The 19,068-nt window shown below is 42.8% G+C and overlaps 1 protein-coding gene across 1 annotated transcript in view; it reads right to left on the bottom strand.

Moving 5' to 3' along the window:
* Positions 1-4,007: 4,007 nt before the first annotated feature.
* ADAMTS8 (ADAM metallopeptidase with thrombospondin type 1 motif 8) overlaps positions 4,008-19,068 on the bottom strand; it is a 35,214-nt gene continuing 20,153 nt past the window's right edge. The window contains exons 2-9 of the mRNA XM_042471115.1: positions 13,390-13,629; positions 12,144-12,276; positions 11,233-11,400; positions 10,222-10,520; positions 9,628-9,811; positions 7,838-8,010; positions 6,776-6,951; positions 4,008-6,056 (exon numbers count right to left, since the gene is read on the bottom strand). Coding sequence (XP_042327049.1) covers positions 5,309-6,056; positions 6,776-6,951; positions 7,838-8,010; positions 9,628-9,811; positions 10,222-10,520; positions 11,233-11,400; positions 12,144-12,276; positions 13,390-13,629 — 2,121 coding nt within the window. The 3' untranslated portion in view covers positions 4,008-5,308. The remainder of the gene's footprint in view (positions 6,057-6,775; positions 6,952-7,837; positions 8,011-9,627; positions 9,812-10,221; positions 10,521-11,232; positions 11,401-12,143; positions 12,277-13,389; positions 13,630-19,068) is intronic.

Below are 19,068 nucleotides of genomic sequence, written 5' to 3'. Positions count from 1 at the left end.
ATGTATAGGATTGTGTTGTTAGTCTCAATACCAGTTTGGCATTTTTGTGCTTCCCGTTCCCTTAACAAACCTTCCAACAATTGCTTAATGGCATAGGCCACTTTTATCCTTGTCCACGACGAGGGGTCAAGAGAGACAGACACTTGCCTAGGGCCACCCAGTGAATTCTTGCTTGTGATGACCAGCCGAGCTTCTGTGCGATGCCAGAATCCTATGAGCCAGACGTCTTCAAGCTGCTACCTAATATATATGTTGGAGGCTACAGCTGTTTCCCTCCTGGGGCTGTTCCAGTGGGAGACTCTTTAGGCAGTCATTAACTTGCTCTGTTCAAGAGGAACAAAACCAGCTTCCTTTCCATTGTCAGTAAAGGTGCCAAGGGTCAGGGGCCTTGCTTAATGGTAGATCCTCTGTGAAAGGGGTTTCCTTCCCTTTCACACAGCCGGAACTAAGCTGCACTCTTCATGCTTGGCCAGAGCAACAACGGCCGAAGAGCTCTGCTAAAGCACAACACACAGACTGTGGGGAACAGCTTTGTTTGAGAGGTTACTGTCGGCTGGAAGCGGGGTCATCCCTGCCTTGGGCCCACCCTTCTTGACGCTGCCAGAGCACATTCTGCTCTGCTGCGGTCCCAAGAGGGAGCAGCCAAGCAACGCGGTGGAATGCCATTGCTATTTCCCAAGTCCGGACCACGTCTCTCACAGTGTCCCAGAAGCCAGACGCACAACGCAATGACCTTCAATGCTGGCATTAAGAATGATACATGTGCTACAGAAAGCTGCTCTTTCTCGTTTCCAGTGTGTGTGCGCGTGTGCGTGTATGTCTATGTGTGTGGGATTTTTATGGAGGGTGGGAGAACAAGAAGGAAAAAACCTCAGCATTTTCTTGGATCACACCAACCATCTGCCGATGGACATCACACAGCAGCAGCAAATTGTTCTGTACATTACAGCTTCTGGAGAGGGCGTCAATGTTCCCGCATGTAAAGAAACACTCAGGATGGAGCAAGCTAACACACCAGGTAGAAACACTGAGCACACAATCAGTACATATGAAAAGGGTTTAAAAACTAGGGAAGCATTTCAGGAAAATATTACCTCCCCCCCCCCCCCAATACAATCTGAAATGGTTCATGTGCAGAATTCAACCACCGCTTGCTTTGGAAGATTTAGAATGGCTCTGAGTTTCTGTCTGCACCAACAGGAAGTCTTACATTTCCAAGGCCCAAAGTTCAAAATATTCTTCCTTGTCCCCCAAGGTCTAGTGCTGTCCTTAATATGTTTGGACCAAAAAGGGCCTAATAGTTACTTTGAGCAAGCATCCCAGAGGTTAGGTTAATTTGGTGGATGCTATTAAGTGTGATGAAGATCCAGGCCAGAGAAAAGGCAAGATGAAGCCACGTCTCACATTTGACATTTCATTTGGCAAGCTAAAGCCCTTCCCTGACAGTCTGTCAACATAAGATATGCTCCAGTTGGGCATCAGGACACTGCAATAATCCCATAGCTTGATAGGAGCTTGGGCTGATCCAGCAGCAGGCTGGTCTGTAGCTATCCTTGTCCATACATGCACAATCTTGAGGCTGAAAAAGCCAGGCTGGCACCTTCTCCCATTTATCTACTCATAAATGCCAGTGCCTATCTGCTGTGCCAGTGACAACACTGGAGGGAGATGAAGAAACACTGTTTGGAAATTCTCACATTTTTTTAAAAAGAACAAGTCAAAGACAGATGATAAGAGTAATGACAGCTTGGTGCCCAATGGCTTCCTTTCTAATGCAAAATGTAGGCAATTGGGGAAAAGTGATAAGTAAGATACAAACTGCAGAAAAAGTCAGGCCAGAATGTTGGCTTATTTCATACTCCCCTGTCCTTTGTAAATACCCTGAAAACACCTCACAAATACCCCGGAGGCACCAAATCCTGTCTGATCTTGGAAGCTAAGCAGGGTTAGCCCTGCTTAGTACCTGGATGGGAGAATGCCAAGGAATCCCAGATGCTGCAAGCTATGTTTCAGAGGAAGACAGTGGCAAACCACTTCTCTTACCTAATAAGCTCCAATAAAATGCATGGAGGCAGCATATGTTGACAGGCAACGAAGGTATACACACACATTGTCCACAGAGCCATCTAAACACAGCAATTCTCAGTAACCTTATAGATCATTTCTAAGTCACCAATTGTTGTCAGGTCTCCTGGTCATGATGCAAATTCAATTAAAGGCAACTTTCTGGAAAAGGGGAAAGTTCATTGACTGATTGGGTGTCTCCCTTAGGGCCAGACAGTCTGGGCCAGAGAGAGATATTTTGGCTGTTCTGCTTTGCTTTGGCAGGGCTCCTGATTGGGAAGGAAGAGCTCCAGCCTCAGGAAGACTATCTGCCTGCTCAGCAGCAGACAGCCAAAGGAGAGACAAACACAGGCTAACAGCCCTTATGGAGATGAATGAGTAAGTAGAGGGCCTGGATTAAAGGCAGAAACACAATCCCTCTCCAGTGAGGGGATTCCAGCTAAATATATCCTGCCTTAATGCCGCATCCAACCCAGCTGAATAGTCTCTAATTTAAATTTTCAAGGGGAGAAACTACCTATTTTGATGGGTACAAATGTTTTCCAAATAACACTTTCCCCTCCAGTCCTGTCCATTACTTACTTCTCTTTGCTACCGCAATGTCAGTGCTGTAGCTAGATAGCTACTTCTTTCTCCTTCCTAAAATATTCACCTGGATGATGAAGAATCATATATTGAATGGGATGCCTTCAGAATGCTACTTCACAGATCAAACACACAAAAGCACCTGAGAGTGAAGGCATTGGACATTTTCACAAGGAACACAAAAAAAATGCCAGAAAGGGAAGCACCATAAACTCTTTCCAATGTGTTTTTGTAAAATCTGGGAAAAGATGATTACTATGATAATCTCCACTATCTGTCTTAAAAGCATACATCCGATTTTTAAACATCATTTTTGAGCACAATGCCATACATCTAAATCAGGGGCAGCAAAAATTGCTATCATTTTGACACACACTACCTTAGTACAGTAACAATAATGTAATTGCCAGTCTTTCATGTACATGGGCCTCAAGTCACCTTAGTCTGAAAGCTGCACTACAGATATTTAATGATGATCCCACATTAATAATAATGAAGCCAGAGAGTACTGGAAATATAAGTGTAAATACTGATTCTTTCATACACACTGAAACTGCAGCACAAGCAATACAGGTTAAATGTTTTTCTCCAAATTATCTCTCCTTATAAATTTATAGTGGCCAAATATATAATGGATTAGATGTAGAAATTTTCTCATTTCTAGGAATAAGGAAATTACAAAACTGGGCTCAACCTAATTCAGGATCAGAAGACTCCTTTCTTAGAAGATTATCACACTGCTTTTTTCCTGATCTGGGCATGCAGCTTAGCTGCGGCTGGGCAAATGCAGCCCATATACAGCCTGGATGCCAGTTGGGTTTATCCCATGGCTTTTCAAAAATGGGATTTCCCTGTTCTTGCAAAACTGCAGAAAAAGCCTGGCTGGCATCCTGGCTGTACATGGGCTGTATTTGCCCGGCTGCAGCTGAATGCAATAACATCCATTTTTAAAATTTAACGTGCCTGTATCCTGTCAGAGATAAGGCACCTTAAACTCAATGCGATAATCTCCTATGTCTTCAGGGTCATTGCACAAAGATAGCCAGCAGAATACATGCATCTAAGGAAGGAGGCTAACAGCCTTATCACACAAGTCCACTCTAGTGTTAAAAAGCACTAACATCATATGAAGAGCAGGATTAGGTTTAGTAAAAGGAGAAGATAGGACGAAGGGACATTAACAATCTAAGATATGAGGATGAAACCATTTTACTAGTGGAAAATATCATAGACTTGGAACAATTACTGAGGAAGGTAAAGGAAGAAAGTATAAAGGCAGCATTGCTGCTGAACATAAAGAAGACAAAAATAATGACTATGAAAGACCTACATAAATTCAACCTAGACAAGGAGGATATTGCAATAGTAAAAGAGTTCCCGTTCCTAAGATCAAATATGGATCAGAATGGAGACTGCAGTCAAGAACTCAGAAAAAGATTAGGAATGGGAAGGGCAGCTATGAAAGAACTAGAAAATATCTATGTTCATGTCCTAAAAGATAGTTCAAGGGAGGGAAAATGAAGTCAATCACATCCTGCATTGCAAAACATGATAACAGGTGGTATGTCCTCCATTCGTTTTCAGGGTTACATGTGTGCCAGCTTTTCCCCACTGCATGGCTAGATCACATCTCTCAGTTTGAATCCACAACAGCTGTAGAGTGGGGACTGAACAGCAACATGCCAATGCCATTCCCTCTAGCAAGAGTGCCAGTCCTGGTCTAGTCTCATAAGGAACTTAGATCAAGCCCCAGTGGAGGACCAGTCAATTGCAGACAAGAGCTAACAAGTCACAGCAAGATGCAACTTCTCATGTTTATCTGCATTATGTAAACCTTCACCCACTCCCAACAAAAACCTGTGAAACAGGTTTGTATCACCTGCCTTTTTTTTCTGCGGCTGCTTAAACTGAGGCAAGAGCTTGAAAGGCAGTTGTTCCCGATAAATCTCACTGACCAGGAGACACGATTAGCACCGCCAATGTGGAGTTAAAGGTTATAGCCCCTCAACAGATTGTTGCTGTTTTGAGATGCATATTAATAAAAGTCATATTTCCACTTGAAAAAGTAATGGATTCTTAAGAGGATAACTTTGTGATGAGATCCACGAAGAGGCTTAGTGAAAGTATAGGTGAGATTCAGGCCATCTTTGGAAGCAGCTTGGGACACATGTAGGGAAGGGAGAGGTGTTGTGGAGGATGGCTGAATCTGATCTAGTCACCATTCAAACTAGCCTTTGTTACACCCCTCCAGATATTTGAAATGGGCCCTCTGGGAAAGACAAAGTATTTTGGAGTGCAGTTGGATCCTACTGGTTGATCTACCTGCAACTCATACCTAACAGACATTTCTATTTCTCCTAGATGTTAAATATTAGCTTGCAACTGTCAATTCCCCAAAGAACATCTAAGAAGTCATCTGATTTGTCAAATAACCCATGCCATTTTTCAGGAAGAAGAAAGAGGGAAAGAGAGAGTGGCTGGTCTTCAATGCCTCCTAATCTTTTCAATGGATCTATCTGGCGGGGGCCTGTTCAGGCCAATTAGTGCACATCTGCCTTTAAAACCTACATCCTTGCTTGGCCATACCAAGCCTGGTTTTGGGGTTAGTAGTTAGCCTATGTTACACATGCCTGTCATGTGTCGAGCTCTTTGATATGCCTCAGCACTCCTGGAACATGCAGGGACTGGTTGCTGGTAGGGGACGTGGTGAACTGCATTTCTCTGAGGCAATGGGTTTCCCCATGTAGTCAATGCACAAGGCACTTCGTGTCCGCACTCCCTCGCCACATGTCTGGGAACATGGGGACCAAGGCCCCATCTGCCAGATGGGGCATGGGAGATCATTGCAGGGCTTGATGTCCTCGGGCTTGAGGCCCTTGTCACAGGTCAAGGAGGTCTGCCCTTCGACATCCAGACATTCCACTGTTCGTCTCTGCCAGCCGGAACCACAGGATTTGGAGCATTCAGACCAGTCTCCCAGCACCCACTGTGACGTCAACATGGGCTTGATGACATTGGCCAGGTTCTTCTCTTTACTCTTCTGCTTGCTGAAATGGATGTCCTTGGGGATAAAGAATGTGTATCTCACCTTTGGAGAAGGGAAAACCTTGGGGAGAAACAGCTCACTGGAAGCGGTCAGCAGCTGGACAACAATGGATTCTGGGAGTCGCTGGTAACTCTGGAGGCGTTCTAGGGTTGCAAGGGAGCCACTGTACCTCAGGACAGTCCCTTTCACGAAAATATCTTGTTCCAATGCTGAAACAGTGCGGTTTCCATTCAAGAGGTATTTACCATCCAATGTCCTCAGGGCTAAGTAGTTACCATCACGCTCCGCTCGACGGCTGTGTTGCTTGACATCAATGTTGGTTGCTCCTGCAGGAATTGTGACGATGTCATTATACCCAATCCTATAGAGACCAAAGAGATTGTTGTTAACCTCAGAAATACATGACAGAGAAAAAAGGTAAACCACGAGAGAACATTTTTGTCTATATTTACTCCATGTCAAGAAAAGCCTAGTTTCTGTATCCAACTCTTAGAATAAGGGAATAAGGATCTTCACCATAATGCTCAGTGTTGCCACCAAACTGTTAGGTCTCAGGATTCTCACAAGGCATAGGACTAATGCTATATTTGGCACAGCAGTCTAGAAAGATAGTGGAGGCTGCAATATATATTTGAGATTTGGTAAAAGGAGAAAACTGGGCAGAGAAGGAAAAAAGCAACATGTTTGGATGATAAATGTGATAGTGCTTAAACTTCTTAACAGTAAAGAAACAAATCCAAGCACAGAAGGAATACTGTTAATCTGTTTTGGGAAGAACTTGAGGCATCACATCACATTTGCAGGTGACTCAACCATTATCTCAAGCAAAGGAAGCTGGCAAAATTTCTGGTTTTGTGTTCTCATCAAAGCTCTGCTTCTTGGATCTCTGAGTTCAGTTGCATTTTGTCCCAGAATCAATGCCCGACTGATCTATGATTTTGTGCTCATGCAGAACTATGCTTAAATCTCAGCTTCAGAAGCATACTAAATAAAGGTGCAAATTGACATTTATCCATTACATGTCCGCTCTCCTTTTCATTACTTGGATCAGCTTGAGCTGAGCCAGTGTATGTCTCTTACTTGGATCTGTTGAGCGAGCCAGATATTTTTCTGCAAGTTGAACCATTGCCGCCACAAACCCCACACTTGTCTAATTTCTTGGGTGACCCAATGATGTGGTCACAGCCAGCCTTGATGCATTGACCGTGTACACAAACAGAGAGAGTATCTGGAGCACAGAGGGTCCCATCTGTCACCTGATATAAAAACAAAGGAAAAGCAAAGTAAGAATACACTACCCTTCACCATACCACAAATGGCAAGATGATATGTCTTCCAATAGCTGTGAATGTGGTTCCTTTCACAAATGTCTCTCTTCCGTGCTTCCCTCCTGCCATATTCATACCAACTAACTGTAAGTGCCATTTAGGACCCAGCCCCTCATTACCAGTTGCAGCAGAAATGCTTTTTTTGTTATGTGAATGTCAATTTTTTTTCCTGCTATCTGCCCATATCTGCAATGTTGTTATCATGACTAATGTAACAGTCACTGGCAGACTGATCCTCGATACCACCATCATTCCTGTAGGAAGCTGCCTCATACTGAATTAGAGTAATAGGTCTCAGTATTGTCCACACTGACTAGAAGAGACTCCCCATGGTTATGCTCAGGCTATCCGAAAGACTATGGAGTTTACCGCATTGCTAAAATACCCAACTTACTCCTGCTATGAGTCTATGAAAGCTCATGCTGACAACTTCTTTCCTTAGGCCTGTTACAGACAGCCAAAATAAAGCTGCTTCGAGTCACAGTGGAGGTATGGTGTTTCAATGATGCATGCGTCCTAAGAGTCCAGAAGTCGCACCAAAGCCACGCTCCAGCCCTAAGGACTGGAGTGCAGCTTTGGTGTGGCTTCTGGACTCTTAGGACGCATACATCATTCAAACACCATACCTCCACTGTGACTCGAAGCAGCTTTATTTTGGCTGTCTGTAACAGGCCTTTGTTAGTCCCAAAGGTGCTACAAGATCTCTCTATATACTGATCCTACAGACTAACACGGCTATATCTTTGAAGAGTTGTTTTGAGGTCAGTCTCAATGCAAGAGCATAACAGTGGATGCTAAGAGAGAGAGTTCTTACTTTAGTTTCAAACACTTTAAATCCATTCCTTTTCTTAGGCTGGCAGACAAGCTTGCAGCGATCTCGAGGGGATACACCTGCGTACATGGGAACCCATTCCAGCAGGTTCCCGTTCATATCTGTGTAGTTGTATTTGTTGTACTTTTCACACTGTTGCTCTCGAAAACTCTTGCCTACAAAGAAAGGGAAAAGGATCTCAAATACACCTCCCTGAAAACAAAGACATGGAGGACTGGGAAAACAGCAGCCTCTGCTTTTATCATGTTTTATTTCAATCCCTGCTTTTATAATGTTTCATCTCAAGCCTATGATTGGGTGATATTTGCACTTCATGTCACTGACCCAAACGCTCTAAATGTGCTCTGCTGAGTAGTTAGTACCTGTACTATTACTGTTATAGCTTCAACCAAAGTCTCCACTAACATCACTTCCAACCAAAATGTAGAGTTTGGAAAGTTACTTTTCAAAAAGTTATTTGTTGTGCCATGTATTACTAAACTAAACTAAATCCAATCAAATCATTACTGTTAATGTTGAAGTTTGGGGCAGATGGAACTCATCACAATGCATGCTAAGCCGACTGATGCTTTTTCATTTCTTTTGGAGAGGATGGAAATAAAAACCTTTAGCATTGGCAAAAGAATGGCATAAAATGCCATTCATTGTTCCCCTTAAAGCATTCCCAAGCCTTTAAAATGCCCCTAAATGCCCTTAGAAGATAACTTGAAAGTAATCAGGAAAGGTTTTGTACACCCTTCCACTAACTTGTAATGCAGTACTTCCAAGCTCTATGTGAGTGAACACCTAGGAATGTATCAACGTTGCTGCATTGAAGAGGAGATTGTATACAAAGCTGATAAAAAGTAAAGTTTAACCAATGTACATATGCAGAATCCTGGCTACTAGGAGGAGAAGTGCCAGCCTGGAAGAAGCAAAAGGGAAGCTTCTTAATGCATACTTTTGGCCTGCTGATGCATACTCAGTGGTTGTTTTGGTTGGGAGCAAATATCTACCTCTTTATGCAATATTATAAAACAGTTGATTCACTGGGATACTCCTCGGTTATGACAATACAAAGTCCCAATAGCCCTCTGGCCTAAACATGTAATTTCAATGCATCTGATCCCACTAATAACACATGTAGGATGTTTTACCTTATATTTATCACCTGCCCCTCTACTTTGCACATGAATTGCATCATGAACTGTACACTGGAACAGGACTGAGGACAACCACAGTGAGTAGAGGCATGCCAAAGGCCTGGCTTCTTTTCATGACACTTTGTGCGCATCCTGTTGTATTTTGCAATGCAATACTCATTACTTGGATCACGCAATATGGATATGTGCCTCAGCTGCAGTTTAAATATGCATGTAGTCCCTTCTTCCCCCCAGCCCCCAGGTTCTGTGAAACGGTAGTCATGATCTTGTTCACAGCAAATGTTTAAGGATATAGCTACACTGCTGAAAGAGCCATTAACTTTCCCCCAAGAATCTGAGGAATTGCAGTTTTTTTTTGGGGGGGGGAGATGGAGATTAAGGTTCTCTAAGGAATAATTTTCTCATCTGCAACAAATCACAGTTCCCAAGATTCAACGTTATACAAAATGGACACATCTGTGGTATAGATACATCCCTGCAATACATTAGCAGATGTGCAACAACCACATTTGTGGCCACACTGACACTGACTATGACCATATCACAAGCCCCATCCCTCTTATGGGGAACTTCAATTCCTGCCCCCTGGAGATTGTGAGAAGCAAATTGTGCTTATAAACAGTTCATTACCATTAGGTGGGCATTCTTCAGTGTTGCATGACTCATATTGGACTCTTTGACCCTCACAGTATTTGCCCCCATTCATAGGCACAGGGTTGTCACAGCCTCTGTAGGAAAAATGCACTCCTCCACCGCATGTCCTGGAACATGGTCCCCAAGAGCTCCAGGGCCCCCAGTTTCCATCCACTGCAGGCTGCAAGACAGAAATCCTTGGGTTATAGCTCACCTTCCTTGCAATTTGCTACTGGAAGACTGCACCCCCTGCCTCCCAGAAAGAAGTTCACCATAATGGGGAAACCAGTCTCATCTCATCTGTTAGCTAGCAGGACTACAGCTGCTCCAGTGCTTGTTTCCTCCACCCTCAACGTTTCCTTTTCTTCTGCTGCTGTATCTCTTAAGTTTTGTGTATGTTTGTTTGAAATGACAAACAAGAAGAAAGGTGATGCACCTCTTTCCCATGCTAGTCTGTTGGGCCTGGTTTCAGCCTACTACTGATACATTTTATTTAATAAATCAACGGGAAGAGGAATTGCTGCACTGCCCTTCATGTGTTTTCTGGCGTTTTTCCATAGATGGATAGCCTCATTCTTACTATGAAATTACCTGGGGCATCACTGTGTCTTGTGATACACAATGGCCATCCAAACACATCTTCCCTGCTCCACAAGGTGTCCCATCTGCCCAAGGCAAGCTGCCATTTTTGGTGTGGCACAAGCGTTCCCCTGACTCCAATTTGCACCAGAGCTGGGAGCAGATGTCTTCCTGAGAGGCATTTGGGCAGTGTTGGAATTCTTTGCCAAAGATCTGCTGGCACTGGCGATCCAGGTTATACAAGGGCACTTGACCTGGGAGGTCTGTGGGGAGGGCAATAGGTTCAGCTGGTTCATCAAGCAGACAGTCACCTGCCAAGCGAGAAAAGCACAAGAAGGTTGAATTGAAGCTGGCATGAATACCACTGTTAGAACTTCCTGACAGTAAGAGCTGTTTGACCATGGAACATGCTCTCTTGGACGATAGTGAAGTCTCCTTCTTCAGAGGTTTTTAAACAGAGGCTGGATGGCCATCTGGCAGGGTGCTTTGGCTGTGTATTCCTGCATGGCAGGGAGGTTGGACTAGATGACCCTTGAGGTCTCCTCCAACTCTACAATTCTATGATTATTGCTTAATTATAAAACTCAACCAGTTTACAAAGGAATTTCACAGAGTTTCATATACCAAATAAGAAAGAAAGAAAGAAAGAAAGAAAGAAGATTGAATTCTGCCCCAAGGAGCCTCCAATCAAAATTTCAGCACTGAGGAAGCAAGTGGGGGGGGGGGGGGGGGAGGAAAAAGAGAGTCTTTTTATCCTTTTTATTGTTTTTTTTTAAAGTTAATATTGGTGTGAGCTCCCTGGACTCTCACTTTGGGGAGGAAGGCATGACAGTAAATCTAATTAATGAATCACCCACTTTTGGCTCTGGAAGCACCCATGGAAGCCGCATCAGCTATAGGCATGCAGCTCGCAATGGAATATGTCCAAAAGAACAAAGGTACCCTATCTCCGTTCAACAGTGGGCATCAGCGGAACTGCCCCAACAACAAACATTCCCAAATGGACTGTGAATTGGTGCCTACCGTGTCCTCCATCCAAAAATTCTGTGATGTACATGGCACTGCATGGGGACCAAGGCAGAGTTTTGTTTAAGTGGACAAAGAGAGGAGCCATCATGTGATGCTTTCCTAAATTTCCAAACAGCCTCTCACAGGTCCTGGAGTCATCGTGGGGCATGCTGAGCACATGCCCTGGAATGAGAAAGGAGGGAAGGAAGAAGGTGTTTGTTAGACTGGTCAAAGCAACATTCTCCCTGGAGATGGCCTTCCTATCATAAGTACTTTCCAGTATCTTTTCTGTCCCCAACTATCCACAGTTCTAAACTGCAAATCACAGGAGTCCATAGGATTTTATCATGCCAGTTAAAGTGGAATCATAGTGCTATAATTGTGTAGTGTGAAAACATCCAGTCTTTACTTGTGCTGAAACATTCTATAAAATTAGTGAGACTACATAACTACTAAAGCAATCTTCTAAAGAACTCTTTTAACCAAAAATGGGCCAAAAGCCACACACACACCATGCACACACCTCCACAGACAAAATGTGATCAGGATCGAGCCAAAGGTTTTTGTTTTTTGTTGTTAAAAAGTAATGTTTCTGAAAGATATCAGTGTTCTCCCAGAAAGTCTATGTTGTGGCAGTTAGAGCACATATGTGTCTATGACAACACCCATATTTGACATTAAAAAAAAAAGCATATGAGCAGCTACTCAAGCACAAAATATCTATGCTTTATGTCACTTGGGATGGTACGTGGGTGATGACTTGAATATTCCTGAATATTTCAACACCCAGCCTGTGTTATGTTCTTTTGTCACACTCTTGATCTTCAGAATGCCTCATACAAAACCTAGGTATGATCCGCTGGACAAGACAGCTTTTAATTCTGGCTTAATGATGGGTTACCCATCTATATATGCATGGCAGCTACCTAGTTCATGGGCCAAAGTGTAGGCGGCCTGAAGACCCTCATCTTCTATTACAGAGCAGCTTTTGTTGGGGTCGCACATGGTGCCTGTCTCAGCCATTCCAAGCGTACTGCAGCTCTGATGTCCACAGAAATCCTGCAAGTCACAAAAGCAAGATATAAGATACATAAAGAATGCAGAGTGACCACCATCCTCCCTCATGAAAAGCCTGGTGGAGCTTCTTACACAACATGGTTTAGGTTCATAGCAAATGGAATCAGGTATGGACTGGATCACTTTCTCTCCATCCCAGACTCTCCTGTCCAACTGCTAAGGCTATCAGTGGAGACTGTCCTCTAGGTATTCTCCCCTGCCCAGGTATGAGGGATGACAACTGGAGACACAGGCCTTTCAGAAGTGACACCCTTCCTCTGCAATATCCTCTCCATGGAAGATTACTCCTGTTGCCCATCTGGTGCCAAGCAAATACCTTTTTATACACACAGGGTTTTAAGACCTTTTTAGATGTTGTTGATCTTTTTAAGCCACAATGAAGATTTTAACTCTCTTTCATGGATGAAAATGTTTTAATTGTTCTTTTTTTTGCTATTTATGTGGAACACTGTGGGGATATAAATTTAATAAATAAGCTATGTTTCCCCTGTTTGTTTATTAAATTTATATCCCCACAGTGTTCCACATAAATAGCAAAAAAAAACAAAAAAAAAAAAACAATTAATTGTAGACTTTAAAAGAGCTATTTGGAATAAGTGAAATAAGTTAGTTATCAGAGGACGCCAGGAGAAAGCAGAGGTCAGGCAGCTTATATTTTAACTGTCAGCAAACTGATATTTATTGCATTTTTACCATCCTGGAGCAGTCATCTGGATTTTCTGCTTTGGAACAAAACAGATGCCAAAATGTCTTGGTGGATCTCTGGTGGACTTTGAGTTTGTGCGGACCCTCTTATTTAGATATGCTTATGTCAACAGAGAGTCTCTCTCTTTTCCCCCATTCTGCTTATATTTCAGGGTTGTCAAAGCCACACACTTGGAAGCTTATCACACACTCCCCCCCCCCCCTGTTATGAGCACAATAAGCTTCTTTGTCAACAACATTAAATCAGAATGACCTTTAAATGACCAGGTGAGCATGATACAATTCATAGACTACTTCCTAAGAAACAGGGCCCAAGGTAATGCTTCTCTTTCTTTCTCCCACTTCACCTCAAATGCCTCTGAGTGAGTGTGTCTATAGGGATTTTCATACCTGTCTTGTCAAGAGGATCGCTGTGTCATAGTGTTCTGAGTGACCATCGCTTGGAGGATTGAACTGCTGTTGCCAATTGCAGAAGTTTCGTAGCATGAGCCCTCCGTTGTCTGACACTTCTGGTCCAGCCTTCTCATCTTCCACCAGCAACACCTTCACCACCACCAAATTGATAGAGTTTTTCAGGCTGGGGTGTTTGTAGATCTGGGCAGCTACAGACATTAAAGTGAGGATATGATTCTGAAAGACCAAAGAAGGCAATGGGTTAAAAAAAAAGGCGATATATCTGGTAAATGTCCTGCAGGCTGCAGCCAGACAAAGCTATAGGTTAAGGCTTTGGGTTTCGGGGTTTGGTTTGGCATTATACAATTATGATTATGAAAAGGCAGAAACCCCTGTTTTTAATTGCCTTTAGACTCTAAAGTTCAGTGTAGAATGTGCTTTTTGAAGAATGGTAAGAGGATAATCCTAGCAGACCTTCTTTAAAAACACTGTTGATTCCAAGCTGTTTGCATGAGGTGTAACCTCAGTCTAGGCAATGTAAAGTTCTCATGTATTCAGATGAGTGTAGGCATTAAGGTGCCGAAACTTTTGCCTAGAGACACACTATAGATGTCTTAATCCTACAAGTATATAATTTTAAACCACCCTTTCCCTCCCTGCTTCCTTCCCACGTTCCCAAACTAGAATTAGTACAGAAATAATTGCTTGCTTTGTAGAAGCAGTGAGAGCAAATATTTGCCTTGTAGTATCAGTTTGCTTAGGAGATGAATAGGTCGAGTAGGAGATGACTATTCACTTTCTAAAGCCATTGTACAAGTGTTCTGCCCTGACTGCAAACCAAACACTCTCTTCTCTAATTCCAAATCCATATTAGAGTAATACCTTTATTATGTGATAAAATAGAGTACTCCAAAATTCTTGATCAGGATAGAGGGTAAGTAAATCTTGGGGGTGGGGTGGCTGATGTTGAAGTCATGGATTCTGCATTTTGTAACTTGAGTCTCTATGGGAATATGTGCACCGACAGCTTGTTTGATCTTCATGCATCTGATGAAATAGACTTAATTCTATGAAAATGTGTGCTACCAGCTTCTTTCTCTTAGTTGGAGTCTTATCCCATGAGAAAAGAAAGTTGAAATGGCACTGGAGAGAAGCAGCTTTCTCTTCGCCTCTCCACATGCAGTTGAATTTCTTCCATTCTCTTCCCAAGGAAGATGATTGTAAAAGCATGCCTCTTGTCATGCTGGAAACATCTGTTTGGGAAAAGGCACGCTTTTCCAACCATTAATCAGGACTGTTCCTGCCAAACTGGAACTGTTGGAAGGTATGCAATGGGCCACACAATTAGAGATAAGCTGCAGTAAATAATAGTGCTTATAAGGCAAATTGTAGTTTGCAGGGTGGTTAAAATGGCTATGTAAAAAATCAGGGAATAATATTCGCCTTGCTGCAAATGTCTATAGGTTTGTGAAGTCTTCTGCTATGGAACTCTTTTGGGAATTGGAGAAACCATGGGCATTATAGTGGCAGTCCTACAGTCTACCTGGTATGGACTCAGAAAACAATCTGAAGCTATGTGAAGTTGAAGGCTTTCATGGCCGGTGTCTATAGTTTTCTGTGGATTTCCTGGCTATGTGACTACATTCTGGAAGAATTTATTCCTGATGTTTTGCCTGCATCTGTGGCTGGCATCTTTAGAGGGTGGTTTGTTTTGTTGCCCAAAGGGAATTCACCAGTTCACTGTTTTATTTCCCAAAGTGATTTCACCAGTTTACTCTCAGGATTTCAGAGGGGAGCCTCTCTGGGAATAAGCAACTCAAAGCAAACTAGAGAGAGCCAGCATTGTGTAGTGGCTTGAGTGTTGGACTAGGCCACTGGGAGACCAGGGCTTGAATGCCTGCTCAACCAGTGGAACCCACTGAGTATCTTTGGGTAATCACACTTTCTCAGTCTTAGGAGTTTATCACACTAGCGAGATTTTATGGGAAAAGTTACATGAGATTTAAAGCAAAGAAAACCTGGTAATAACCAAAGTTTATCAGACAACATCGCAGTTAATGTGAAATAATGTGAAGACAGTCTGAATGCAAAGCAGAGAAAACTGACAGCTTTTTACTTTTGGAACAACCCTAAAATAAAAAAGCTGCCAGTTTTCTCTGCTTTGCGTTCAGATTAACTTTGCGTTATTTCACTTGGGTAGTCCCCTAATGTGATAAACTCCCTGAATTTTCAAGTTTTGTTTAAATGTGAATGTACTTTAAATCTTGTTTAACTCCCCTTTTCCCACCATTTCCCCACAGGATCTCGCTAGTGTGATAAACTCCTTAGAGGAAGTCATAGTCATCCCCTCCTCCAAATAAATTCTGCCAAAGAAACCCCTTAGGGTCACCATAAATTAAAAATGAATTGACAACAAAAACAAATAATTCAGTGGCTTTGGGGAAAAGAAAAAGTGTTCCCTAAGCAAAGGAAAATTTGTCTTTGTACATCTCACTGTTTTTGTTCACCATCTGATCAGAACTTGACTTTCAGTTTTGATGGCAGAAACTTTCTAAGGGGCTAGTCATACTATGAAAAGATTCCAGGATGAATCCAGGTTAAATCTCTGTTGTTCACACACATTCCGAATGCACCTGATTAAGATTTTTTTTGGAGGGGGGCTGCCAAAAAAAAAGACACCTTAATCCAGGATAATTGATATTGGGTTTCCCCCAGAGTTTATAAAAAGATCTGCATCATCAGTAGTGGGGAAAAATGATGCAAGTAGACCCAAATAGTCCCGGGATAAAATGCTGCATGCCTTGAACATGTTCTGAATGCATTTGCACTGCATCTTTATTCAAATTCTTGCATGTGTGAGCAACCAAACATGCAGAGATATGTATCAGTGCGGTTCCACAGTGTGAATAACAAACCCAGAATGTGTGAATGAGATAATTCTCATCATTGCACTAAAAAAAAAAAAAAAAGATGTCTGAATGACTCCTAAGTTTCAATTAACAGGAGCCCCTCCTATCCCTATCTGGTGATGCTGACTGAAACTGTAATATTTTTGCATGCAGAGCATAAGTTCTTTAACGTATCTAAGCCCTTCCAAACAGAAGAGAAGTGTTTGTAATGCAAATGAACATTCTAGCCAATGTAAATATTACATTTGCATTGCAAAGCCACTCAAGTTTGAAGGCAGTATAATTTCCAGTTGCTGGGAAGCAACAATGGGGTAGGACTGTTGTCTTCACTTTATATCTGCAGATATCCTAGAAGCATTGATTGATCATTGATAGAAACAGGATGCCAGATGAGATGGACCATTGCTAATACACTACCCAGTATGGATGTTCTTTTATTCTAGCAGCCTGTTTTCAAAAGGCACGGGAAGGCCTCTTACTAGAGTGAGTACTGTGACGAGTGTTGCATTCCACAGACTGTGTGGGAGATATACACCAGTGACATATTTGTGAATGGGACCTATACAGGCCATTTGCGTACACACTCAAGTGTTTACCCCAAAGCACCTTCTGTTTGGGTAAATGAGACAAAAGGGAGATGACTTCATATGTCAGACACTCCAGCTATGTCGAAAGCTGATGTTAACATCTTATCAGTGAGTTAGAATTCCGGCTCCTTTTGGCGCTGGCCCACGGAGCCATGTTCACGAGACAAAAATGCAGTTGTTACACAATAGTGAAGCAATCAAGAAACGGCAAAGGGTCACTTTGTTCCCAAGAATTATTCTGTAATCTTCCCAGCTCTGCGAGTTCATCAATAATTGTTTAATTAAGTTGCACAGGCAAGAATTAAGGACAGGTGAAAGAGTCTTTTCCCTGCTGCTTCTGCTACTTGCTTCTGCCTCAGACTACATCCAGAAGCCGAGGAAGAAGCCATCACCAAAATAGCAGAGACTGGAAGTCTGACACTAGCTTTTCAAAAGAACGTTCTCTGTCTTGCTCTTGAATGAACTGGATTGATTACTGTTATGTAAACCAAGATGATGTAGGCTTAGGATAAATTATGTTCCATCCGATCATACACATAGGCTAAAGAAAAAGGTCCAACTGAAGAATGGGTAGTCTGTCGAGGGAGATGCTGTTGGCCTCCCTTACTGACAGGTTGCCCAGTTTGAAGGAAGGAAACAGGCCCAGGAGCTTCATATTAACCAACGAGTACAGCCTGGACTTTAGGTGTCATCATCTTAATCCAGGATGTTTATGGACTATGGCATGAATGCCTATAAGTGCATCTTTAGGCTCCTGGTTTGGATAAGACACCATTATGCTTGCCTCAGACATTATTACAGTGAAATCACTGCCTTTTGGAACTCAAATGATATGGGGTCTCTCCAAACTGAAGGCATAATTTTAACAATGAAACAGCAACCAGCTAGATGTTAAAAGGAATGTCAATTCCCTGCGATTTTCTTTTTCCTTTCCTTTCCTTTGACCTCCTGGTCCCTTGACCTGTGTAGAGGTGCTCTGAATTCTTCTCCCCTCCCTGAATCTACCATTTTTTTAAAAGTTGGAAAGCAAAGTTATAAACCAAACTGAGCAAACAACTATTTAATAACAATTAAGAGATCAGGTTCGCTTGTTCTACCATCTGGTGTCTATTTGCAGTCTTTGCTTTCAGGAGGTGAACAAAGACGTTCAAGCTGGTCCTACAATGGGAGAGCCTGGCTGCTCTGAGGTAAACAACAGCCACCTGGGTAAAGAAACCCATTTGTCTGGCAACTGTCTATACCTTTTACTTTGCTGGAGACTTGAGTAGGTGGATCAGGAGACGCATAGCTTGGCCGTGTTTTCACCACTCAAGACTGAACACTTTCATGGGAAAGGCAGGATCAGGAAAGCTAACAAGCTCTGCCTCTGGCAGATTTCTCCTAAACTAGCCATTCATGGCTGTAAGGCAGACGTTGGTCTTGACCTGAACTGTGGCCAAAGTCTTGCTTTGCTGGTGTGACTTACTGGTCTTGTTCCAGGTGCTGCTTAACAGCCAGTTTCTCCACTTTGCCACCATGCCTATCATTTCCTTCCCAGTTTGTCACCTTCCCCAGCTGCTTGCCTGCATTGCCTTTTCTGCAAAGTACTTAGAAAGCTCAGTTCCTGGCCCACTTCTTTCAACTGACTTGTCCATTTTTTTTGCTTCCACGTTGATCTTGCCGGCATTCAGGCACATGGGCTTTTCTAACCTTGTTGTTGTTGTCAGCTGCCCTCAAGTCGATCCTCAATCATGGTGACCCTGTGGATGAGACAGCTCCAAGATCTCCTATCATCCTCTGCTCTACTCAGGTCCTGCAAATTCATGCCTGTGGCCTCCTTGATTGAGTCTATCTATCTGGCATGCAGTCTTCTACCCTCAACCTTTCACAGCATTATTGCTTTTCCTAGTATCTAGCCTGGATGGCAGAGAGATCACTAGGATAAACCTTGGAAACATTACTGGTTGGATTACAACTCCTAGTATTTTTAGGGATCATGTTAGCTAAGTGATTTGGAAGATGTTAATGCAAAAGGGAACTGTTCCAAGCAGTACTTTCAGGCAGAGGTCTTTGTCATTACCTGTTCCTTTTAGGATAGGCTTGGGAGTTATATAGTCCTGTAAATAACTGGTTGGATCACATGTCCCAGAAGCTCTAGCCTGCATAGCAAATGGTGATGAATACTGGGAACTGCAGTCAAG

Source organism: Sceloporus undulatus, chromosome 6, assembly GCF_019175285.1.
Source record: "Sceloporus undulatus isolate JIND9_A2432 ecotype Alabama chromosome 6, SceUnd_v1.1, whole genome shotgun sequence".
NCBI classification, from domain to species: Eukaryota; Metazoa; Chordata; class Lepidosauria; order Squamata; family Phrynosomatidae; genus Sceloporus; species Sceloporus undulatus.
Note: the sequence above shows the minus strand (reverse complement) of the source record. Positions and strands in the feature narration are given on the sequence as shown.